We start from the raw sequence: 27,095 nt of genomic DNA, 5'->3' as shown, positions 1-27,095 counted from the left end.
TACAGGTTACAAGAAGACAAAAAGTGAGTATTGCAATCATCTCAGAAATTACGTAATATTAAGATCAGTAATGTTAACCTCGATTTAAACATGACTTATGTGTAACTTAATATCTGTATGTTTGTGCTTTAAACTAAACATTTTCTGTTCATCTAGCATCTCCTCCAGCGTCTGTTTGCTCTGATACGGGGTCTGATGGCTCTGGAACATCTGATGATCCTCTAGTCACATAGTAAGTTATTTCAATTTGTTTACTGGTGTTCATATTCAGTCTTTAACACAAACGTTCTTATAGAGGAACCGTGTTCTGTTTGCCAGGAACTACTGATCCAGTTCTACACCGCAGCCAAAAAATCCACTAAGTGCCCCTCCATTAGAGTCTGGTTTGGTGACTGGAACAAACAGAAATGACAGCAGATCATTTCTTAGAATTTGTGCTGCCAGTCGCTCCATCCTGGACCTACATCTGTACATCAAATTATCATGATATTTTTCTTTTTAATTTTATATTGTGTTACTTGTCACATAATATAAATCTGGATCCAATGTTGCTCCTGATCTACAGTCCTATAGGAACCTTTTGGTTCTTAATTACTAGGATCTTTGCACTTTAATACAGTTTATGGATGTATATAACTTTTCACTTTAAATATTCCCTTTGTGTGGAGGAAGATATGTTGGGTTTAGTTTACGTATTTTATATGTCTAGAGTGTGTGGTGTACATTGTGTAATAAAATCCTGCTACTGAACTGAAAATCTGGTTTCTTTTAGCCTGACTGTTTAGTCCCTTATACTGATCAACAAAACACAAACTTTTTAAAAGTAGTTAGTTTGCTTCTTTACTCATTTAGAGTTTTATTGGTACCGAAGGCCAAATGTTTTACTGAACGCCTAAACACCCAACTTATTTATCTGTTAAACAAAACTGGTGGGATTGTACTCATTTCAAGAGAACTTTTGTTAATTATTCTATTTTATGTGAGGTTGCAGCTTGCAAGACACACGTAATACAAATGTCCACGTTCACACCTGGTCCTGTGTATTTACATTCATGTTGAAACATTTACTTAAATGGTTTAAAGTATGCATCATCAAATGAGTTTCAGCATGTGGTTTATTAACAATTTACAAAAGCCATTGTAGATAGATATTTAATAGACAGGACGACGGAGACCCATGAGATAGGATAAAATACCTACTTAATTTACAATCATAACTGTAAAAATGTAGTAATTTAGTGTAAACATGAATCAAGCATAAAAATTTATGATAATATATAAACATTCTTCTTGTCCATTTTCATACTAGTGATCACCAGATAACTTTAAAACCAGTCAGTGAATCCAGTTTTCTTACATGATCTCAGACAGGGCAGGTCTACACATGCCTGAGGAGGCGAACAGGAAAGAGAGAAATGAAGTTCATGCAAACACGCTCTGGTTAGACCGGTTCTATGCTGCTGGGTGGGGCAGGAGCAAGACTGAAACACGACAACCTGACATCATATTACTGTCAGACGCCCAGGTTCAATACTGAGGGAGGGTCATGAATCAGGATAGAAGCCAGGTCAGGGACCCCTGGTGTGTAGAACATCCTGGGATGAGTGTATAGTTGGGCAGCAGGGAATTTACACAGGGTGGGTGTTTTGTTAAGTAACAAGTTTATTTATCACTTAACATAATTCTTCAATAGTCCCAGAAGTGGGAAATATGTATAGTCGCAGCAGAAAGTGAATAAGAGCAGCAAAAATAAATAGAATAAAAAACCTAAACCAAAACTGCAGTATCAGAAATGCAATATGAAAAACTGAAAAAAAACAACAACTCATTAACTTTGTAAAGAAGAACTCGAAAAAAATGGTCACCTGTTATTCCCTCTTCACACCCACACCTGTGGGTTCACACAACAGCAACAGCAAAAATGTCTTCAGACACTCAATTTCATGACTGAAGAAAGGTTCGGCACCACAGAATGGTACGCTGCATGTCTGACAAAAGGAAGTTCCTCTAACACATCATCAGACCCGCATGACCAGACAAAAAACACAACCATCAATCAACAGACCCACAATAAGTTGTGCTACATAATATTGGTTTTACGTGTTTTTGAAATATTATGAGACTTTATTCTCAAATAAATGTTTTTCTTTTCTCTTGCTTTCCTTGTCTTTGTGTAATGTGACACATCTTTAGTTCATGAATTGTTGAACATTTCACCACTGACAGATGAACTGAGTATGATTGTTCATCTTGATAAGTTAAACCTGGCAGTGAGTGGGATCTATAAGACAGGAATTAAAAACTGGTGAATCTGTGACAGGATCACTGATGCACATGTGGAACACGGCCTGGCCTGTTGTCAGAAGATCTACTGTAATTCAGAATGCAGAAACATAATGTTTGTTGTGTATGTAGGCTGCAGACCAGTCATGCTGACCTGTATCCACCACCAAAATATCATACAGTGGCCATGTGAGCATCAGAACTGGACCATGGTGCAGTGGAAGAAGGTGTCTTGGTTTGAAGAATTATGTTTTATTTTACTTCAATGCTTGCCAGGTGTGGGTAAGACATGGCACCATGTTGCATTGTGGGAAGTCTATGCATTGACATCACTTTGGCTCACAAAGTTCAAGTACACAACCACATGAAATGATTTGCTCCGAGTTCATTGTCCTCTTTCAGCTGGATAACGTGTCCTTCCACACTGCAAAAAGCTTGAAAAATGTAATAAGAAACACAACAATGAAAGCATGTTAAGCAAACTTATAAAATCTGCAGGGATCAAATAATTATTTCCTCTGTTGTATGTTTTAAATAAAGCACTTAAAACAAAAATTAATCTTCATGTTGTGTGTTAAGCTTTGTTAAGTTTCACTCTGTTCTGTGTAAATTGATTTAAATTACAAAATGTGACCTGAAGGAAACGCTAAACTGGAGTCCTGGGCAACTCTAAACATGAAGTGGTTGGGCTTTCTGTGTTCATTATAGTTCAGAGTTATAGTTCATTTACATTTACAGCATTTATCAGACGCCCTTATTTGGAGCGACTTACAATCAGCAACTACAATCAGTATTTACAGGGACAGTCCCCCCCTGGAGCAACTTAAGGTTAAGTGTCTTGCTCTAGGACACAATGGTAGTAAGTGGGGTTTGAACCTGGGTCTTCTGGTTCATAGGCGAGTGTGTTACCCACTAGGCTACTACCACAGAGAGCTGGACGGTGATTTTGGAAATCGTTCTGCTTTGTTTGATAGCAATATAATTATAATTTGTTGCAAAAGAAATGTCTTTTATAAAGATTATCAAAATATTTCCTATATTAAAAACAAGCCATCTTTATCTAACTATTTACACCTAGAAAGAACAGGGACCTGAATACACAGGAAGTCTGTACCAGAGCAGGTATGGACATGAAAATAGAGAAGTCGTCTGTATCGGTGCTGGTTAGACTGGTTCTTTGTTGTATGGAAAGTACCTGCAGGGAACAGCAGGAACTTTAGGACCGTTAGCGCCTTGAAGTGGAGAAACTGAAACACAAGAACTAGCTACCATCTTCCCGAATACATGTGAACTGTAAAATTATGAAATGATGAAATACTGACCATCATGCTGCATCTGTTCTGTTGTTCTGTATTTATGTTGTAGACCATGAGTTGTGTTGTTTATACCGGACACTCTACACAACTTCACCTGCAAATTATGCATCACACAAATAACACTCACTTAAATTGTACAAGTGATTGTATTTTAGCGATGTGGAGAATGTGAATTCCATTCATAAATATCACATCTATAAGTACAAATGTGTCTAGTAAATGAAGTGAAGACACCGTACATTCTATGGAAAACTGTCAGTATGACAGACCATTTATTATATTTTACTGTTGAATTTTTTTGTCAGCGTTTTTGTAAAGGTTTTGTAAACTTTCCTCATGAAAGTTCTAGAGAAGATTTAGAGAAGAAGAGAAGATTTTCAGCTTTGTAGTTTTGTTTGTATCAAAAGGTGGATCCAGGGCTGCACTGACATTCTGAGAGAGTCATATTATTTAACCATATTCTATTATTATCACATTGCATGACATAGAGTAAAAAGGTTACTTCGGAAGTAACCCCGGCAGAGGTGACTCCGGATCCGGAGTCCGGACCGGAGTTTCATGTTCGTCCTGTGTAATGTTCCCTGATCGTGTTCACCTGCTGTATATTTATATAATTGTATAAAACTATCCTGTTCGTGTCTGTTCGCCGTCATTGCGTGTTGATGTTCCCTTGTTTCTTGCCTTATGTATTAAACCCATGTCCTGTGACATCGTGCATATGCGTCCTCCTTCCTTGCCATGTCCAGCCCATCGTGACAGGTTAACTAAACTCACTTAAATGTCAAAATATTTAAATTGATATTTATTTTTTATCTTTTGATGTTTATCTGAGATCTGATCATTTAAAATTACAATGTAAGGTGCAGGTGCAGTGGTGGCCTAGCGGTTAAGAAAGCGGCCCCATAATCAGAATGTTGCCGGTTCAAATCCCGATCCGCCAAGGTGCCACTGAGCAAAGCACCGTCCCCACACACTGCTCCCCGGGCGCCTGTCATGGCTGCCCACTGCTCAGCAAGGGTGATGGTTAAAAGCAGAGGACACATTTCGTTGTGTCACCGTGTGCTGTGCTGCAGTGTTTCACAATGACAAACACTTCGCTTTCAGCTTCATGTTTTTACATTTTTTAATGTTGTGTGTTCAGTTGTGGGCAGGTGCACAGCCAAACTAGTTCCACTCGCATGGGGAAACCCCACTTCCATCTCTTGTCTGAGATGAAACAGGTTGTGTTTTGGTGAAGCTCCATGTCTTATTTGAAGTTGGTCTCCAGGGCTCCACACACTTTTGCCCACAATAAAAAGAGAACAGACAGCAGAACTTTTTCAGAACATCCTGCAGATGTTCTCAATAAACGAATCTGGAAACTTCTCCCGTGGTCTGCACCTTCATTCCTTGTGTGGAGAAAATTTCCTTTACAGTTAGCAGTAATGAGCCCATTAGCCAGCTGCTGAAAATAAGCTGGGTGACAGCAGCAGAAGACGGCAGACCAGAGGCTGGTCAAGAGTTGGGCACCTTTTTGAACTCGAGATCATATGCAAATGAGGCACAACATTAAAATACTCCACACATAGTATATTTAGATAATATATGAGAAGAATGCCATGTACACTCAAATATTATTAATGAGGTAGACACTTTTCTTTTACAACCTCCAGTTCTTCATCAGTTCATAAATCATATAGAAAGAGCAACAGCAGTTAACCCTGTAATGTAGGAAAAGTCTGATGTTTTTATCTTGTGAAATGACACAGAAATCTCACCTTAATTTTGTCGGTTTTAATTGTAATTGCTTCGTACATATCATTTTACCACTTCTCACTTTTGTATTTCAAGGATTCCAGTGTTACCTCCAATTTAAATTAAATAATTCTGTCATGGCCAACACGTACCCAGCCCGCCAGAGAGCGCCAGACCAGCCAGGAAGACCACGACCCGGAAGAGGAAACGGAAGCGTGCAGTGTCGAGTCGGGTGACCCCAAGGAGACGCTGCACGCTCTTTGTATGAGATTCCTCATTCGAGACGCTCGCTCCTTTCATTACGATCTAGAGATATTGATCCACGAACAACGACCTTCGCCTGCCCCCGACTCCGAAAATTGCTTGATCCTTTTGACTCCGACAAAATCCATGTTCCTCTGCCTTCCTGCCGCCCAAGACATCCTCCCGTCCCGCCCACGTTCCCGGATAATCCTGAAACCCGCCGTCTTCCGATTCTCTTCTGCCCCGGTAATCCCCACTTCCCGTCGCGCTGCAGCGCGTCCACTGCTTCCTCCACGTCCCCATTCCCCGCCAGTCTCTCCCTCACAGACCAAACGCCCCCGAACCTCCTCCCCAGCTCCTAGCATGTCTGCAAATGCGTCACAAAACTCACCTTGTGACAAATTCATAATGTGGTCTTACAAACTAACATAGTTTCAGCTGAATGCTTGGCGCTTGTGACACAAATTTGTATTTTAGTCATGAACTGGGACAAGACTCTTTCTAAACTGAGAGTGATCTTGGTGATGCTGAGCCATCAGAGTCACCAATCAGTGCTCATCACTGCAGGATCTGGTGCTGCTTTCAGAGATCTTCCAGTGTGGTGCACAGAGACCTTTGCAGACATCGGACGATTGTTCTACTCCAATAGGACCTCATGGTATGCTTTTCATTCTGTAAATGGACTATAAATTTCACTGAATTATGCACTCATTCACTCACTGTTTCTGAATGGCATGAAAGTTATATAAAATATAAGTTATGTAAAGTTATATAAAAAGCTTATATCAGGTATATAAAAAGCTGACTCCAAGTATTATTTAATTTGCTTCTCACCAGACATTTACCAGCAAGTGCCGGGAGGTCTGTGCCACTTTCCCTAAGATTTTTAAAAAACTCTACAATGCCCCTCCCACACCGACAGAAGGTTCAAATGCACGTAGGACTCAGTCAGAAGCTCAAAATGTGTAAAGAATCAGAATTATCAGAATTAGAAAACTTTATTAATCTTGAAGGAAATTGCTTAAATAAGCCTTTCTGATGAAAGTCGTCTCCATCAATTGTATTACTTACACTTACACTCGCCACCCTTTGTTCCTAAGTTTTCACTGCATCCTTTGCACTTTGTGCTCAGATGTGTGGAGAGCAGCTTGGTGAAGTGATGTCACTGGTCATTCGGGTTGTCAAGTTTATTGTAGCTCAAGCTTTAAATGATCGCCAGATTAAAACACTTCTGGATGAAATTGGGAATAATTATCCTGGTCTGCTTCTGCACAGCAATGTATATTGGTTGTCAAGAGGGAAGGTGCTCAGCTGTTTCGTGGCTTGTCTGAGCAAAATCTGAACTTTTCTTGAAATGAAAAACGTCAAGCATTTTGAGTTAGCTAATACTGAGTGGCTCCTGAAGTTCTACTATCTTGTGGACTTGACTGAACATCTGAACCAGCTCAATGTGAAAATGCAAGGCATTGGAAACTCAGTCTTATAGAACTCTTCATCGGCAACATTGAAACAGGTTGTACACTTGTGTGAGTGTGTGAGTACTGCAGAGGGTGGTAGTAGCCTAGTGGGTAACACACTCACCTATGAACCAGAAGACCCGGGTTCGAATCCCACTTACTACCATTGTGTCTCTGAGCAAGACACTTAACCCTAAATTGCTCCAGGGGGGACTGTCCCTGTAACTACTGATTGTAAGTCGCTCTGGAAAGGGCGTCTAATAAATGCTGTAAATGTAAATGTAAATGCAGCCTGTAAGTATTGCTGTACTGACAATGTTTGGCAGTCTTTCTCACATCTAAAGAATATTAAGACCAACCTACAATCATGTTTAATGTATGGAAGTCTCAACGCCTGCATGAAGCTTAACCTCACCATGTATAAACCAGGCTGCAAAGCCATCAACAAAATCATGCAGCACCAGAAGTTGCATTAATGGTAAGAAGTACTTAATTCATCATTGGTTAGCAACATCATAACTACATTACTAAAAATAATTCAGACCTATTGTACTTTAAAAGTGTTGGTCTTCCATAAAATGCACATATTTGCTTATATTTAGTTTTAAACATATTGTATGGCTCTCACAGGATTACATTTTAAAATATGTGGCGTTCATGGCTGTCTCAGCCAAAAAGTTTCTCGACCCCTGCTCTAAATTAAGAGAAGGGAATGATGAAGAACTATTGCAGACACATCAAAGACTGTGTACTGTGTACAATGGATAATAATCTATAAGGTCAATCTGATTAACACAAGAGTAGGAACCATTTTGCTGTAACACCCATGTTATGTGTGAAAGATTGGAAAAGTTCAGTGATGAATTACACTGAAGAATTCTGTATGACTGTCATCACAATACATCCCTCAATAATGCCTTTATCAGTTTCCTGAATAACAATATACATGTTGTTAAGATAAGATAAGATCAACCTTTATTAGTCCCTGTAGTAGGGACCACTGTAGTAGTTTCAGGCTGAAAATCATATCCAGCCACAGCTTCCCTAATAATGTCATTAAAGAACTCACCAACATGAAGAAATGCCTGGAGAAGCTGATGTCTTTCTGCAAACCTTAATGTCCACAAGCGAATGAGTGGACCGAAATGAATAATGAGGTCAGGGTAGTGGCTAAGATAATAATGTCTGAGAAAAGGTGTTTCCTAAAATGTAGGTACTCAATCAAAACTCTGAAATACCCCACCTGACCATAGAAAATGGCTGGTGAACAAACAAGGGCAAAAATATTCCTTAACAGTAAAATTAGTTGTACCAGAGGATTCACACCAGTTTTGTACAGCGTAGCCACCAAGCTTCCCACTTTCTGAATTCATTTCAAAAGGTCTGTCGCTGGTTTCGTTACCCAGAAACTTAAACTGACTGATCCTGCGATTTAATTCCAGGTAAGTAAACTGTCTGTCAACTTTTACAAGATGTTGTATACATAAAGGAATGTCATACGACACAACACCTTCAAACAAATAATGTCCAAGGCATGGGGCAACCCTGGCTGGCAAACATGATATAGCAAGAGAGCTCATTGAATGATGAGTCAAACTTGATGCCTCCTATATGAGGAAAAGCACATTTTTAAACACAATCTTTGTATGACTGCACTGTACAAAATGCTTCCACTAAAATTGTGTATAAAGAAAAGCCTAAATTGTCACCGGCTATCACCCACAAAATGGCTTCAATGTTCAGTCCTGAAAACAATCAGGAAAACATACACCTGTAGTCTCACCGCTAGGCCACCACTGCCCCAACACAATGGCAGTTTTAATGTATTATGGAAGTTGCACAGCTCCATGTCTCGGCAGATTAATTTATTTCAAACATGTTTTCTGTGTATCCACCCTCACGTCACACAAATCGAAAAATATGATAGAATACCGTTAAATAACAGTGACATACTACATTTACATCTACACTATATTTACACTTATCCAGAGCAACTTACACCATGCTTCCATGTTACCATCAATGAAATGATCATTTCCGGTTCACTAGGACCCCCAACTATGAATACAATCTTTTTATTTTTTGTATTTATGTTTCTATACATAAATCAGACAATAAGAATTTTACTTTGAAAATACTCAGTGACTGAGCTGTTCTGACCTCAAGGGGAAGTTAATTCCACCACCAAGGGGCCAAGACAGAGAAGAGTCTAGATGAGCATATTCCTTTTGCCTTCAATGAAACAAATGGTTTTCACAAAGTTTGCTGCTTCTATTTGTATCATGCCAATTTGCATATACTCCAGAATAATGTGAAGAAAGATCAGATGAATTGCAGTTCCTCTTTGCCATGAAAATTAATTTAATCCCAAAAATACAATTTCTACTACTATAAATATTAGTATAATATTTGTATTAATGCATTATATAATGTATTATATATAATAATTTTAACACTCCCACTAAACTTGTTTTTACAATGACAAGAATTTAGAGAACCCACCACCAGAGTAACCTGTGTATGACGCAAGGGAGGTGTTTAAGTGGAAGTTACAAAGCACATTTAATTTTGTCTAGGGTTATTATCTCGCACAATGTGTTGAAGAGGCTCAGGCTAGCCTGTTGGTATGGCTGTATGCAATTCACCTCCCTTGCACTAATTTATAATTCAATTCCCATGCAACTTTATATCTTTGGTCCCAGCTCCTATACCATAATTTAGAGGTGAAACTCACAGAAAACCACAATACATGAAATCACAGGTACAATGGAACTATATATCACAACTGAACATTTATTTCCACCCCAACAATTATACAGGGGAAAACCCACACCACATAAACATTAACACAATAACACAAATCAAATAAAATACCCGGGTTTTAAATGTTTACACAGTCTAGGTAACTCCCTGTGGAGTCTCATGACCCTTCCTGGCGTCTCACGCAGGAGCGATCGTGAGGGGGGACACCCCTGACGAGCGCCACACCAGCCCGAGGGTCGAGTGGGACTCCGCCCCTTCCCTGTGTTCAGCGCCTGGCGTGGTGGCTTAGTTTATTGTTTTTTGGACATTTTCCCTGGCTTTTTGTTTCCTTGCAAATAAACTGTTCTTCCTCTGACACCTTGCCATCCATCATCCTTCCCCAGCAAGACTCTTTGTAAAAAGAAGCCCAGTATAAAGTGAAAGTGAAGCGATTTGTGAAACACTGCAGCATAGCCAGGCCATGACATGCGCCTAGGGAGCAGTGTGTGGGGACTTATGAATTGGCAATCTTCCCGTTACGGGTCCACTTTCTTACCCGCTAGGCCATGACTGCCCCAAGAGGTCGTATAAACTCTTCATATCTTCATCTTCTTATTTATAATAAAATAATTATACAGAATTTACACAGTAACGTATTAGATGACAGATTTATATAATCACAAACATGAACCTAAAACTGCAGTTATTTATTTAACGTAAAAAAAAAATTATTTACAGTAAATACATAAACTCAGAAAGTGACAAAACTACAAACATGAAAACTAATGATGATCATAGAGCTTTTTACTGATTAAAATTCTCTCTCTCTCAGGAGTTCACACTTGTACGGCTGTGAGTGGGATGATGAAACTGGAGCTACAGAAGTATACAGTCAGTATGGTTACGATGGAGCAGATTTTATAAGACTGGATTTGAAAAACACTGATTGGGTTGCTGCAAAACCACAGGCAGAAATCATCAAGCAGAAATGGAATGGAGCTGAAGCTAAATACTGGAAGAACTACCTGGAACATGATTGTGTTGAGTGGATAAAGAAGTATCTGGGAATATTCCTCGGTCTGGGAATATCAGTCTGGAGAGAAAAGGTAGAGCAGCACACAGAACAACACAGAGAAACACACAGCAGGACTGATATAACGCTGAGGTGCTCCTGGTTTGGTTATTTGTGGTGGTTTTGGAGCTTAATCACTCTCAGATGCTTCATAAATATTGTCAGGGTAATTGGGTCCTTTATCAGCATGGACATGACCACACACCCCTGTCATGACATGACCACACACCCTTTTATCATTTACAGCATTTTATGTCTAATTTAGACATATTTTTTGCTTTCTGGAAATTCATTATTAGATGTGTTAACACCTTTACCTAAAAATGGCCACAGCGTGAAGTGAAACTTTTGTCTTGCCCAGCTGAAAAATGTTTTGCGTGTATTATATATTACATGATGAATAAAATGGTATATGTAATAAAAACATGTAATACAAAAATGTTATACAAAAAGCCAATTGATTGCATTTTTAAATTAAGGAACAGTTCTCCCCCAAAAATCTTTAATGTAACATGATCAAATAGTTTTAAACATGCCCTGTCACATTGCCTTCAAGTCTAATTTGAGCTGTGGATCGAGATGCTTCGGCTGCTGTCATTATTAGAACTATTTTCACCACTTGTTGAGTACATTTTAAAATTCGGAGTCACCCCTGCCGGTTTGGATCATGACAACTGGATTACTTGGTGAATCATTATGTATTGTCTAAATTAGTTGTCTTTTGTTATGTTTCATGTTTTATTTCATTCAATATTGACTAGTGACTGTAATACATATGTAGATGATCTTAATGCAACCAGTAATTGTTCTTGTTGTTCTAATCTACATTCTGTGCTTCTTTTTTAATGCCAGTCTGTCCAGACAAGTCTGTGCTGTTGGAACAGAAGCTTTTTAGCTGCTTTTGGTATTATTTGTCTGAGTTTGTCATGTTTGAAGACGCTCTCTTGAAATTTTTTTTATTCCTGCTGCTTCTGTGGCTGCATTTCATCTCTCATTCACACACTCCTGCACTGAATAACCAGCCTTCTGCTGTCGGTTGTGTGCATCCAGTGAAGGTTGTTGCACTGCCACTCATATTTTTATCATCATTACAATGTAAAAAATTAAATATACCACTAATATGAATATAATAAATGTAATATAATAATTTTACAACTTCATCTACTGTTATTCAAACAACACCCAGTGATGCCTCATTGCAGGTTTAAAGAAATACATAAAGCAATATAAAATATATTCAGTGACCATAGGAGACATAATCATTCACAGAAAAAAAAGAAGTCTATAACCTGCTTGAATGTGAAGTAAAAATCTCTCTAATATTGTCCTCTGTTTAGCACAGGGAAGCAGTGGGATTAAACCATAGCTGTCATTTGTTTAATGTGCCTTTTCTCATCCCTGTAGTTAAAAAATATTAGTTAAAAAAGCCAGAGCTTCCCATTGGTGGACAAATGTAATGTAAATGGCAGCTTGGAATGAGCACAAAGTTGTGGGAGGAGCTTCAGTGAGAAACCTGCGGCTCTATCTTCTCCCCAGATTTTGGTCCAGCGTCTGTGACCCGTGAGGATCTGATCATTCCAGGGCGATGTGAGAAATGAAAATCTTGGTCATTCTCATCTGTTCCCTTCTGGTCCTAAAAATCGATCTTGCATCAGGAGGTTTGTGTTTTTATATATGGTTCAACATTCATATAAATGTCTCTCTCTTTCTCTCTGTAGTTTTAATATTTTGTTAACCTTTTTTGCTCTTGTGAGTGGACAACACACTCTGGTCTTTGATCTAAAATAAAGTGGAGAACAGTTTAGATATGTGTGGGTGGGAGGGACTGTTGGTGTTGCTTGGTATGGGTGGTGGACTAATGTTCCTTCCGGGGTTTCTTGACAACTCAGTTCACATCTCGTCCTTGTCTGGGCCTGTCTTGTTAAATATAATGTGGCCTGTTGGCTGCTCACTGTGTGACTGCAGCTCATAGTTTATCATCATATAACAATAACAAAAATGTAAACATTATTATTTATAAGAACTTGGTTCATCTGTTGTCATTTGAACCGCGCTAGTATGTGAAACCTCTTCCATGTGGGAGGAGCTGCAGTGAGAAACCTGAAGCTCTGACTTCTGCCCATATTTAAGTGACGCTGATGTTCTCTACAATCATCATTGGTCACTGGTAAACTGTAATGAATGCAGGAAGCTACAACCAATTTCCACAGGGTTCTCTACTGGTCTAATGAGTGTAACCCCTGATGAACTTGTCGTTTTAGGGCTATTGACTCATCTGGCAAAATTACAATCCTGCTCATTCTCACCTTTTCTTTTCTGGTCTTTAAAAGCAGTCAGGGGGTTTGTGTTTATATAAATGATACACAGCAAGTACAGCACATGGTGACCTCTGCTTTTAACCCATCACTCTTAGTGAAAGGCACCCGGGGAGCAGTGTGTGTGGGGATGGACTTTGCTCAAGGGAACTTCAATGGCATTTTGGCAGGATTTTAACCTCCAAATAAACTTCACACGCTTTGAACTAAGCAGTACTTTTATGTTTCCTAAGCCTGAATTTGGTAGGTGGTAGTAGTCTAGTGGGTAAGACTCTTGCCTATGAACCAGAAGACCCAGGCTCAAATCCTGTGTCCCTGTGCAAGACACTTAACCCAAACCCAAAAACTTAACCCTGTAACTACTGATTGTAAGTTGCTCTGGATAAGGCCGTCTGATAAATGCTGTAAATGTCAGTTGTTGTTAAAATTGTTGGCTAAATGAATGTAAGTGGGTCACAGTACTTTGGTTCCAAATACTTTCAAAGTACAGAGAAAAACTAGAAAACTACCACCCAAATACCCATATGGTTGCAAGGGAAGAGCTTCAATTATTCAGAAAATTAGTGATTGTAAATCAAATTGTTACCCTCTGGTAAATAAAAGTGGTCACTTCAGAAGGAGCCAGATGGATTTCTGTCAAGGCTCCGCAAATTATAGTCCGCTATGTGTTGAATACTGCTGATTTTACATTCCTTCTTCACATACCTGTGCAGGTTTGATGCATCTGTGGCCAATCAGAATCATTCACATTTATGGCATTTATTAGACGCCCTTATCCAGAGGGACTTACAATCAGTAGTTACAGTAGTTATGTCTGAAGTACAGTGTGCCTTCCGCTCGGTTACATAAATAATTCCACGAAATGAATGAATCACAACTTCCAAGTCCGAGTCAAGTCCAGTCACGACATTTTCATTCATGGCATTTATCAGACGCCCTTATCCAGAGCGACTTACAATCAGTAGTTACAGGGACAGTCCCCCCCTGGAGACACTCAGGGTTAAGTTTCTTGCTCAGAGACACAATGGTAGTAAGTGGAATTTGAACCTGGGTCTTCTGGTTAATAGGTGAGTGTGTTACCCACTAGGCTACTACCACCCATAATCAGTAATTATTAAATTATGAATCAGTATTGTTGCTTGACAGTCTTGAGATCTGAAGCTGTCAGCAAAACCCATCATTTAGATGCCCACTATGTTAATATTTATTGAACATACGGTAGCTATTTGTATTTTATTTATCTGTTTAATGTGTTTTATTTCAAATTATTCACACACTACATTTAATAGTATAAGTAATCTTTTGTAGGGAGTATTGAATATATTGTTTTTAGTATCTAAAATATTATTCAGTAGTTATATTTATCCCCCTTGGAGTAGAGGGTAATTTAATTAATTTGTTATGTTTAATATTTATTTACAGGTTCTCATTCCCTGCAGTATTTCTACACTGGAGTGACGCAGGGATTTAATTTCCCAGAATTCACTGCTGTCGGCATGATGGATGGACAGCAGTTTCTGTATTATGACAGTAACATCAGGCAAGCGATTCCCAAGGTGGACTGGATCAAAAATAATGAAGGACCAGATTACTGGACCAGAGAAACACAGAATCTTCAGGGACATGAAGCCAAATTCAAAGTCAATATCGGTAAACTGATGCAGCATTTTATCCAGTCAGACGGTGAGTAGAAATCTAAACCTGGTTGTATATCTTTTATTGTTTAGATGTTATTTCTTATTTAAAATACATTTAGTATGACTGCACTGCTCTCAGATTTTCTTGTGCTTATTCCACATTAATTTCAGGTTAACATGAAACACAACAAACATAGAGAAGCAATAACCTTGGTGCATCTACCAATCCCACCACAGAATAAAAGTTACCCTGTAACCCTGTAACCCTGTAACCCTGCCCTTTATACTCACCACCACAGACTACAGATAACCAGCGCTGCTCACTATTACATTATTTTGTCGTACCAATAAAAAATTATAAATTATTCATGTTGAAGTTTAATCACAGAACACAGTGCCGGGTTTTACTGCTGGGGTCCATCAGTACTGGGCATCCTAGGAATTTCCTGTAGTCCCTCTGAGTAAAAATGTACTGGAATTTACCTCTGACCTGATCTCTTTGTTTTTGCTGAAAACTACAGAAAAACACAAAACAGCTGCTTTTTAAAAGAGTTTCTCTTTTAAGTTTTAGCATGAAGATGATTCATATAAATAGATTTTCCAGTTTGAAATTCAGCAGATGAATGCAAAACCATAATAATAGTTAAACTGTCACGCTGACTGCACATGGCGAGGAAGAAGGACGCATTTGCACGACATCACGAAACAGGGGTTTAATGCATGGTAGATGTGGTGGGAAATGTTTTTTAGTGTGCATTTACATAGTCTGTATTTCTTAGCCTGTAAGACTTTTGTTTTGTTTTTGAGACCCGGTTCAGGTCTCTTGGACACATGGCGTGAGCTGTGAGAGGTGCGTGGGGCTTGTGTGCAAAAAGTTATTTCTTTCATTTTAATTTGTGTACATATTATGAATATTTTGCATGTGTGTTATTTTGAGTATATTTTTTTATGTTCTTTTAATACTGTATATTGTAGAGAGAGGTGCAGAAAGATGCAATGTTCTGACGTGACCTTGCTTTTTGTACAGAATACACTTTGCACAGAAAATCTCTTGGGTGTCAGCTCATCATTTGCGGTTCAAGAAACTAAATCAAAAAGTTACACAACGCAGAAGAAGAACCGCTACATTATGATGACTTTCTCCTTGTTATTTTAGGCGGATGTATACCTAGCCGAATTGCACTGTAGGGGGCGAGAACGAGTCTTCGATCTGTGAAATGACCACATCAAACGTGACGTGGTAACATGGATGCAGCTATTTAACTGAATAAACAGTTGGTAAACACAAGTACATCTTATTGAACATAATTTATTTTCATCACCAATTATCATAGTAGAACAGCTTTCTCAAGCAGTTTGTGATGCATTTTGGAAACAGGAGATGATCTTAATCTAGATTAAAATGGCTCATTTGAATTCTGCCGAACGCATTCAGAATATATGTGCTACCCAAATAATGACTAAAAGTAAGTCTTTGAGAACGGGTTTCTCAAGCCAGGTGGCGCATTAGACCAGGGGTGATTCATTTAGTTTACTCTAGATTAATTTAGATTAATTCCAAGATTACAGTGAGATTAATCTAGATTAAGAAAATGAATCTATGCCCACCTCTAATTTATACTTATATTTTTCCCAGCTTTCCACAAACTTAATTTTAAAACTCTCAGAAAGAAAAGAAAACAAACAAAATACACAAAATGTACATTAAAAATAATTTCCCATATTCCCTTTAAATCTGAATAAGGTGGAAACCCGCCGTAAATCGCTGTGCTGATGCCCAGACGGTAAAATCTATCACCACACACCAGAGAGAGAGACAAGGTCTGCCAATGCATGCAGACACTCACACACACACACACACACAGAAGCTGGTGTGTCAGCGGGCGAATGCTGACATTGCAGGGCTGAGCGTAATGATGAGTATAAGACAGGAAGTTAGAGAAACGCGAACCCCGCCTCTTAACAGCGCTGCAGTCAACCCGGTGATGGAACTCATCAGAACTCCGGTCCTCCACGAAAACACACACCTTACTCACAACTTACACAGTCTGATATTCTCTTTCTCACACACATACATACATCAGAGAGAGAGCGGGATCAGGTCTGCCCTCTCACACACACATAAACCACCATTCAGAACTAGTAGGAGTGTCACTTTTCCCATTTTTATTTCCCATATTTTACTGGTCTTATTCCCACAAGCTCCCACAAGGTTTTTATTATTATTTATTTTCTGTATTTTGTTTTTTTACGCACACAACTTTACTCGATCTTGCCCGGGGAATTCTCGGAAACAACAGCTCTTGCTAAGAAAGCTCACAGATAACGAATCTCTAATTGAATCTCACACTAATGGCTCACAATTCTCTCGTTTAATGTTTTCTTTTTTTTATCTTGCTTTATTTAACTCACACTTGAATGATTTTTGATCTTCTTAAAAAAGGCTCACACTCGGCAGTGGTCTTGATTCACAAAAAAATCCGGTCTTATCTCACACCCTTATTTGACACTCTATCTCCAAGATCATTTTGGCTCACACGACTTTAAACTTGCCCTTGCCCCCTAGTGCCAGGGTGCTCTGTTTTCAAATAAGAAAAGTGACACCCCCTTACTTGGATCTATTCAGTTGACCACAGAAAAAAAACAAATATGCAATTTCCCTTTCCAATTGTGTTTTTGGATTTATTAACCTTCTAAACTCTTCAGGTTTAATTAAATGTTTGAGGTGGAATATTTTAAGCTCACGGGACTCGTGTCCCCAGACGACAAAAAAAGGAAACTCCCGGAGGAATCAGCCAAGGACACTGAACTCAGCCCCAGTCACTCGGAATCTCTAAAATTAGGTTTTGGAGATGGATCTTGGTGACCCTGGTCAGGTCCTGGCGGATTCACGCGGATCCTGTTCATAACGCCAATTGTGGTGGGAAATTTCCCATCTGGGGAGCTGCAAAATGATGAAAGTCAATTGAATTGATTATCCAAGTTTATTTACCATGGCCATGGGGGAACTCGCAAGAGAACTCCCCCCGTTAGTATGTTCACAAGCATATTTATACCACTGTGGGTGACGCAGGGTAGGACAATGGCGCCCATCAAGGTCACAGAATCTTCCCCTTATCAGCTTATGTTCAGCTTTTGCATCAACAAGGTCACACAGTTGTCATCTGATTGTTTCATGACCAAAGGTTGTGGTCAAATAACACGTGAGAAGTTCAGGTCATAAATTTTTTTTCTACAGTGTAACAGGACAGGAGAAACATCACCGAACAATGACCCAACGGCGAACAGACACGAACAGGGCAGCTTTATACAGTCAAACCAAAGTGATAACAATCAGGAAACATTACACAAGACTAACATGAAGCTCCGGTCTGAACTCCAAACCCGGAGAAGCCCTTACCAGACCGCATCATGACATTACCCCCCTCCGAGGCACGACTTCCGGCGTGCCACCCAAAAGGGTCCATGAGGAAGTCCATAAGGACGAGTGGCGGCTGTAGTCCCGGTCCGGCGGTATCGGCTACGTCCAAATGCGGTCGGGTCATTCTGTACCAGTGGCTGAACATGGCAAAGAAGAAGGACGCATGCGCACAACATCACGAAACAGGGGTTTTAATACATAGTAGACAGGACAAGGGAAACATCACCAGACAATGACCCGACGGCAAACAGACACGAACAGGGCAGCTTTATACAGTCATACACAGGTGATAACAATCAGGAAACATTACACAGGACCAACATGAAACTCCGGACCAAACTCCGGACCTGGAGTAGCCCCTGCCAGACCGGATTATGACAATCTCTAAAATTCTGTCTTAACAGGAATCCACACTTTTCAGAAAATGTGCTGCTGTGAGTGGGATGATGAGACTGGAGCTACAGATGGATATGAGCAGTATGGTTACGATGGAGCAGATTTTATCTCACTGGATTTGAAGAGCACATCATGGGTTGCTTCAGTTAAAGAGGCTTTAATCACCAAACAGAAATGGGATGGAGCTGCTGCTGAGTGGGAGAAGAACTACCTGACCCAGACTTGTATTGACTGGCTGAAGAAGTATGTTCAGTACGGGAACATCAGTTTGAAGAGAAAAGGTACAGCAGCACACAGAACAATAAGAAACACAAACGCTGAGACAGTTTATGTGTTATGATTAAGATCAGAAAATATTCTTATTATTTTTAACATTTGCATTGCATACATTGTTCCCAAACACATTAAATAAGCAAAATACATCTAGTAGATGTGATAACGTAAAGAATGACATTTACTAACAACACAGTAAAACAGAGACAAAATGTACACATGAATCATCTACAAGTTTTTACATATTTAAGTATCTTAAGATTGTTGGATGATCTGCTGATATGAAGACGGCCTGTTTCTCTACCAAATTCTCTCCCTGTCCCCTCCTCTCTTCCTGTCTCTAGTCCCTCCTCAGGTGTCTCTGCTGCAGACAGACCCCTCCTCTCCAGTGGTCTGTCACGCTACAGGTTTCTACCCTGATAAGGTGAAGATCAGCTGGCAGAAAGATAGAAAGGAGCTGCATGAAGATGTAGATGTTGGTGAGACGTTACCCAACCATGACGGAACCTTCCAGAAACGTGCAAAACTCAATATTGCCCCTGATGTGTGGAAGAAGAACCAGTTCACCTGTGTGGTGGAGCACAAGAGTGGAGACCCAATCCACATGATCCTGACTGAGGAGAAGATCAGGACCAACTACAGACCAGGTACAGGAGCTTCTAGCAGCTCATTAACACATTTTACAGTTGGGGGGACTATTTGATCCCTTCTGAATTTGTAATTTTGTTTATGAACTTTTTCAAATTTTTATAGTAGTTTTATTTTAATGAAGGTAGACAGAATAAACAACTTGGCAACTCAACACTTCAGGTCTGTACACAGATTTTTAAATAAGATTAAGGTCTGGAAACTGTCTAGGTCACGCTATAATCTTGATGTGGTTATTCCTTAGCTCCTTTTTTGTTGCCTTGGCTGTATGCTTTGGGTCATTGTTATGCTGGACCCATGACCCATCTTCAGTGTTCTGGCAGAGGAAGGAGGGCTCTGTACTTGGTGCTTTTGGTCGTATTTCTCTACCTCCCAACAGTTGGAGTTGATGCCAAAAAGCTTGATTTTGGTCTGGTTTGACCACAGCACTTTTTTTCCATGCCTTTTCTGAAACATCTAGATGTTCACTCGCAAACTTAAGATGGGTCTTTCTGAGCAGGGGGGTCTTGTGGTGAATGCAATACTTGTTTTTAATGGTGTCGTTGGTGATTTTAGTGTTAGTTTCTTTAACATCAATTACAAGCTCTTGTGTAGTTGTTGGCTAATACCTCATCTTTACAGGGGCAGTGGTGGCCATTCCAGGCATCGTTGCTGGGTTGATGGTTGCTGCTCTTGTTGTCATCGCTGTGGTTGTTGGTGTTGTGAAGGTTGTGAAGAGAAGATCAGGTGAGAGACGCAGCAAACAACATCAGTAACTTCTACACCAGACATGGTGTCATGTGGGGAAACTACTAATCAGTAAAATACAAAAATACTTTCTCTTCTCTTTTATACAGGTTACAAGAAGGCCAGCCGTGAGTATTACACTCATCTCAAATGCGGGCTTTTGCCTTTTAAACTTGGGATTAAATATTTTTTTCGTTTATTTTTACTTTGGGTTAATATTCTCGGGGGGAAATCAAATGTAAGCATTCAGACACTGAATGTTTTTTCATCACTTGTTTATTTGGTAAAATATGTACTATTTACAAATATCAAAAACTTTAAACATTAAAAAATGTTGCTGGTGTGAACATTCGGGTTTTCAGCTAAATGTTTTCTGCTTTTCTAGAACTTTCACGGTGTACCAATCATTCTCTGCCCTCAGTAAGTAACTTCATTTTATTTTCACAATTGTTAATAGAGCAGAGCTGAATGGGACTAGAATTCTCTGAAAATGAGCAATTATCCACAGGAATAATGACAAAATATATTCATGTTATTGTCACGTCGGCGAGCTGAAGAGGGAAGTAAGCGCAGAGACGGGACATAATGTAATGAAGGATTTAATATTTAACACAAATAAACATGGCGCGATGGCCAAAAACAGGGAAATAAAGGGGATCAACACAAACTAGCCCGCAGGCGTGTAGCAATTGCCAGAACTTAAAAACAACAGGTTGCCAAACAGTTGTACAGTCCACAAAAGAGTTCAACAAAATATTGGAGTGTTAGAAGGACGGAAACACAGCGCCTTATATCCGCAGTCTGGATTGGTCCAATGTGATGTCCCCAGCTGACACCAATCCTGACAGTTATAACAGAGGAGATGGTAAAATCTTGTGTTTCTCAAGCAAGTTAATAGCACAGAGAACACAATGTACAATTATTATCAAACCACATCCAGTGTCATGTGATTAACGTCAACTATTTATAGTTAGCATTAATTCAGTTAAATTCAAATTAAGTCAATGGCAGTCAAACGTCCAACATACACACACACACACACACACACAAGCCCCGTCCCATTTTTTATTTCTCAGGATGGTTTTGTTTAATTTTGGGACAGAATGAAATTAACATCTCTCGTGGGCGAACATCGTCCTCGCTGTAGCACTCCCTTACTGCAGACATACCTGAAGTACATCAGAAGATAAACACACAGATGACTTAGTGAAGTGAAATGATTGTCATTGTGAAGCACAGCACAAGGTTATAATGAAATGTGTCCTTTGCTTTTACCCATCACCATTAGTGAGCAGTGGGCAGCCATGAAATGATCTTTGAGGAAAGCCATGTGCTTTCTTGAGCAGGGGGACCTTGCGACCTTGCGGGCTGCAGTATGTTACCAACTGTTTTCCTGGTCCCAGCTGCCTTGAGGTCATTGACAAGTTTCTCCCAAGTAGTTCTGGGCGGGTTCCAAATCGTTTTCATTATCAGGGTGAGCTTTGTGTGGAGCTTCAGACCAAGGGAGACTGGCAGTCATTTTATGGTTTGCGAATTTTCTAATAATCGCAATCAACTGTTGTCAATGTCTCACCCAGCAGCTTGCTGATGGTCTTATAGCCCATTCCAGCCTTGTGTAGATCCACAACCTTGTGCCTGACGTCCTTTTTGGTCTTGGCCATGGTGCAGTTTTGGAATCTGAATAGATTGATTGTTTCTATGGAGAGTCGTTTTCTAATCAGGAAGCTCCCAATGTCAGGTCCTCACCTGTATAAAATAGAACTGGGAGCCAGAAATCTTGAATGCTGGGGGATCAAATACTTATTTCATTCATGAAAATGCAAATATATTTATAACTTTGTTCAAATGCATTATTTGTTGTTATGTCTCTCACTGTTCAAATGAATTGAAATAATAGAGATCATTTCTTTGTTAGTAACCAAACAGTAAGTCTTCAAATATATATTTAAATATTTGCTAACTGCATGTCTCCTGTTTCCCAGCAGACTCAAGAAGTGACACCCACTGTCCCAAATGCTGATGAAAAAGCAGCACCAGCCACCAATGAAACATTGCTGCCAGATCCAGAACCTCCAGACATAGCTCATCTGGAACATTCATTGCCCGTCTCTCTCTCTCCTTCTCATGCTAGTTTTCTAGTAACTGATACACATTTCACAATGGCAATTACTTCACTTTTACTTTAAATCCAGAGTTAAATCCAAAATACTGCAGACCCAATAAATCAAATGAAACAAGCCTTCAATCTGTCAGTAGTTCGCTGGTCACTGCGTGCAGGACACACATGGAATTGATGTACAATCCGCCGAACCCTCACCTTGCAAATGGATTCGTGTGGCATGCCAAATCTTCGACGTGGCTGCGAAAAGAACTAAATAAATTAAAAAAACACAGGTTTGCCATGCGATTTGACTGTATATCTAAAAAACGCAGCACTAGGGATAATATAGCAGCAGTCAGAGCAATGAAACACACCTCATGTAAATCTCGGCAGGTTCAGGCTCAATTTCTATCACTGATTTTAGTCAAGCTCATGCGGTAAATGAGTGTTGCCAGGTCCAAAATTTTCTATTGTACGAGCAGCTTAAAATTACCGTATTCTAAGAAAGAAATTGTACAGGTGTAATTTCTGTTACTGCTTGCTACAGGCCTTTAAGTTCTTCTACCATTCATTTCTGTCTGATTGCGATGTTGTGTATGGTTATTCTTTACGTCTTCCGTAACTGCAACTCTGCGATGTACATCTATGCTTAAACTTGCAAATCTCAGCCACTGTTGTCAGGTAATTTTTAATTACAAAAGAGATGTGAAAATGGATTCTGGCCTCTGGCAATTTTTGTTTTAAGCCCATTCATTTCCCCACACATTTCCCTCTTAGTCTAGCAGTCATAGTGCACACAAAGAAAGCCAGGCTTTTAAAACTGTATTTGTTGGGTCGGTCTTGGGCTGAAACAGGCCAAAAAAGTTCTACTTCATGTTTGTCAGGTGCAAATTCTTATACATTCGTGTGTCAATCAGATTTACAAATACTTTTTTCCCCCATAACTTTATATGTTTATTTCACATTCCAAAACTTTGCTTGAGAAATTCTCTTTTCAAATTCAATGACTTTTTCAGGTTTTTAATGATTGTTGGAACCCTGATGAGATCAGTTGATCGCCCCTAAAGGGGGTTTCTTGGCTGTTCCTACTAAATCAATTAATTTGGGTGTGAAGTGTGACTAAATATTTCCAGAATGGCGTACTTCCACCTGAGAAATATTGCGAGGGTTAGGAAGTTTCTCTCCATCTCTGATGCAGAGAAATCAGTGCATGCATTTATAACATCTAGCCTGTTTTTGTGGTTGCCCTGCTTTTTCCTTGAATAAGCTCCAAATTGTTAAAAACTCTGCTGCCAGAATTCTTACACATACAAGACTATATGAACACATTATTGTGTTCTCTGCATTGAACTATATGAACACCTGTATTGTCTCCTCTGCATTGGCTTTCAGTTTAGTACCGTATTGACTAAGATTCTGCTTATACAGTCAAGCTTTTACAAAGACTCCTCACCATTAGTAACGCTGCAGTAGTTAGTGTTGGTGGAAATGTTTAGTCCTCTGTTCACTTATTGTCATTTCAGCTCATTTATTACTAACACACCCATCTCCTCTCTTTATCCCTCACCATCCACTCCCATGTTGATTGTAAATATCTCCTGGAGAGCATCCTGGTACATCAATGTGTAATTTTGCATGTAATAATATGTAAATATGTAAGAATATGTAAATATGTATTTTCTGTATGTGCACTGTTAAAATTAAATCCTTTTTTGTGAGTTGTTTGTGTCCTTTTTCCTGCCCTGCCCCGATGGTTTTTAAAGTGGTTGGACTTCATGGACTATCTTTATTTTTATTATGTTGACTGAACACTTATAGTTGAGAGAGCTGGATGGTGAATTTGGAATTGATATGATTCCTTTTAGAATTTGTTGAAAAAGAAATATCAATATAAGTCAAAATAATAGATAAAAATAATAGATAACAATGTGTCATCTATATATATATGTAACTTATTCACACCCAGAGAGAACAAAAGCATAACATAACAAGCATGAATTCACTCGAACTCTACGGCAGAGCATGTTTGAACATAGAGTGTATATATGTAGTGTGTGTGTGTGTGTGTATGATTTTGATTGTAATGTGATTGTGTGATCTGTGTACTAATATAGACCCACCTATTTGCTGCAAAAGTTTACTTTTTTTTTTTTTACATATGTTTTTATCTTTTCTCACCCCACCCCTCAATTGTCATGGATCCAGTGGACTCATGCCAGATTGAAAGCATATATCTTTTTATGGGGTACAATGCACAGTCCCCTTTCATAGTATCATTGTACATTCATGTCTGGAGGGCTCACAACATTGTTTTTTTTTTTTTTTTTTTTTTAAAGCAAGCAACACCTCTGTCCCAGATGATTATTACATTTTGGTGGTTTAAACTGACAGGGAGGTAAGAAGACATTCATTAAACTTTGAATAATGTTGTGGGAGAAATTTGCAGAGCCCTCCCAACTACTACATCACATTTGGTGACCACCAGTTTAAAAACAACAAATGTAGTAAATATATTTTTAGTAGAGATGGACATAGATTAATTTTCTTAATCTAGATTAATCTCACTGTAGTCTTGGAATTAATCTATAGCAATCTAAATTAATCTAGATTAATCTATAGCAATCTAAATTAATCTAGATTAATCTATAGCAATCTAAATTAATCTAGATTAATTTTAAAAATAAATTTTCCCTGAAGCAAACCCGGCGGCATAGCTGCATCCATGTTTCCACGACACGTGATGTGGTCATTTCTAGAGCTGTGCGATTCATGACTCACCCGGGTTAATTGCCCGGATCCTTTAAATGACTCATGAGTCACGAATTTGAGGTCTCCATTGAACCGAATCCTTCGAGTCCTAACTACACCATGTCTAAATTGTAAACTCCAATATATTGGCTTACATGAGTCCGGTTGTAGAGGAAGTTAACCGCCAGGAGCGCTAACCCGCTCTCTGATCCGGGTGCGTACTGACTCAAGTGACTCAAGTGACTCACACACCCGGATCAGTTTAGTGAGTGACTCAGAGGGAGCCGAATCCTAAACAGGATCCGAGTATTACAGCTTCTAGTAATTCTCGCCCCCTACAGTGCAGGTATACATCCGCGCTAGTTATACAAAATAAAAAATAAAGGTCTTTAGGAAATAAGAAACTAAAATACACAAGAAAGAAGAAATATACTTATAAATCTAGTGTAACCATTTAACTCCGGCACAATAGCTTGTGTAGTATAGACCCAGCTCCCAACCCAACTTTGTGAATATATTAACGGCGATATTTTTTTTATCGCCGATAAGAGTCTCACGTTAACGCAGCACGTTAACGTCGATAACGGCCCACCACTAAATTTTAGTTTAGTATTGTACTGTAGGCCGAATTCTACAAAGCTTTGTATTTAGTGGTTTGTGTATACTTGTATTTCACTGTGTTCGTTCTTTGTTTTTTTTATGTTCTAAAATAAGTGTTAGTCATGAGTGCTATATAATAGTAATAGGAGTGCTATATAATAGTGCTATATAATAGGAGTGCTATAATAACAGTATTTTTTGTAAAAGTGTAAAGGAAAATTTCTTTAATGTTTTAGCATGTAATTTGAACGCCATTTACTTTAATTATACAAATTATCTGGCAGTCATTTTTTTTTTTTACCTTTTTTTTTTAACAGTGTACATTGTAGAGGGCCCTTGTCCTGCACATTGTGTTTACCTCCACATGTTTATCAATCAGTTCTCGAGTTGAATGAAGTGTGCCCGGACATGGAAAGTTGTGCTGCACTGGTGCCCTTCAGGACCAGGGTTGGTGACCACTGATGTAGACTTTTGAGGAAAAATTATTCCAGTATGTTCTGAGGTGTGGTGTACAGTACATTATAGCTGATGTCAGTTGACAGTTATCTTTCTTTATCAAGCACACGGTAGAATTCACTGTCTTCACTGTGCTGCAATGTCACAGCATTACCACAAGGTAGCAACATGAGACAACAGAATATTTCCACCCTAAAGCAGTAAAAAACAGATAATATATTTTATTTAATTTGTTAGTTATACTTTTATCTAGTGCTGAGTTGCCTTTCTTCTGTAATTTGTGTAACATGTATTTAATATCACTGAGTATAAATAAACTTATGGGCCCAACATTATTACCTTCCTACTGTTTCTACTCTTCTTTACTATGTATGTATTCTTGACCAAAGAAGAAATCCAACAGAAATAAAAAGATGACCTCAATACTATCAGAAAAACTGGTTTGCACACCAACCTGGTGAACAGATATAGATGTGGCTCTTATTTAGTAAGATTGTGAACAGGCACACAAAAAGAGATTACATGTTCATGCATAGTTAACAGTATGAGGTACAATTAGAAAAGGAACATCCCACCAACTCATTTATAGCATGTATATTCAAATTAAATAAAATAATAAGGCATTGCGACAAGATGGATGTCCAAACAGATACATGTTTAGGTATCAATTTATTCAGATTATTTTTTTATATAATAGATGCAGTGAATTCAGTACAGTAATTAGTATAGAAAAATACCATGTCCTGCAACAACAGATTATCGAGATATTTTAAGATATTGTTTATTATGTGCCACACTTTACAGATTTGAAAAGACATGTTTGCTCCATGACCCCCTTAATTCAAACTTAGTTTGAATTTAGTTTTGCAAGTTAATTGAGTTTAACGGACAAAATGGAGAACAACACAGATTATAAAATATCATGTT

At 38.9% G+C, this 27,095-nt stretch overlaps 1 protein-coding gene and 1 long non-coding RNA gene across 5 annotated transcripts; both read left to right on the top strand.

The window, feature by feature from the left end:
• Positions 1-757, top strand: LOC114770133 (uncharacterized). Its single transcript, XR_003743311.1, has 3 exons — positions 1-23; positions 157-232; positions 319-757. It is a non-coding gene; the product is annotated as an uncharacterized LOC114770133 (long non-coding RNA).
• Positions 758-12,351: 11,594 nt separating this feature from the next.
• On the top strand, positions 12,352-24,082 carry LOC114770096 (BOLA class I histocompatibility antigen, alpha chain BL3-6-like). Of its 4 annotated transcripts, none has more exons than XM_028963743.1 (9): positions 12,352-12,505; positions 14,585-14,845; positions 18,625-18,897; positions 19,234-19,536; positions 19,666-19,699; positions 20,159-20,263; positions 20,374-20,391; positions 20,649-20,683; positions 22,249-22,417. In XM_028963743.1, exons 1-9 carry the CDS (start codon positions 12,442-12,444, stop codon positions 22,281-22,283), a joined length of 1,128 nt encoding a protein of 375 aa, XP_028819576.1. In that variant the 5' UTR covers positions 12,352-12,441; the 3' UTR covers positions 22,284-22,417. The 4 variants fall into 4 exon arrangements, with proteins under 4 accessions (XP_028819576.1, XP_028819575.1, XP_028819574.1 ...); XM_028963742.1 differs by having other exon boundaries at positions 22,246-22,417; XM_028963741.1 differs by lacking the exon at positions 19,666-19,699 and having other exon boundaries at positions 22,249-24,082.
• Positions 24,083-27,095: the final 3,013 nt, after the last annotated feature.

This window comes from Denticeps clupeoides, chromosome 20 (assembly GCF_900700375.1).
Source record: "Denticeps clupeoides chromosome 20, fDenClu1.1, whole genome shotgun sequence".
NCBI classification, from domain to species: Eukaryota; Metazoa; Chordata; class Actinopteri; order Clupeiformes; family Denticipitidae; genus Denticeps; species Denticeps clupeoides.
This window is presented reverse-complemented; position numbering and strand designations above follow the sequence as displayed.

What these genes read in the sequence shown, in the direction of transcription:
- LOC114770096 (XM_028963739.1), top strand. Translation starts at nt 12,442, where the DNA reads ATGAAAATCTTGGTCATTCTCATCTGTTCCCTTCTGGTCCTAAAAATC. An exon ending in AATCGATCTTGCATCAGGAG is followed by an intron (nt 12,506 to 14,584) that starts GTTTGTGTTTTT and finishes ATTTATTTACAG; the next exon opens with GTTCTCATTCCCTGCAGTAT. An exon ending in CAGGACCAACTACAGACCAG is followed by an intron (nt 19,537 to 20,158) that starts GTACAGGAGCTT and finishes TCATCTTTACAG; the next exon opens with GGGCAGTGGTGGCCATTCCA.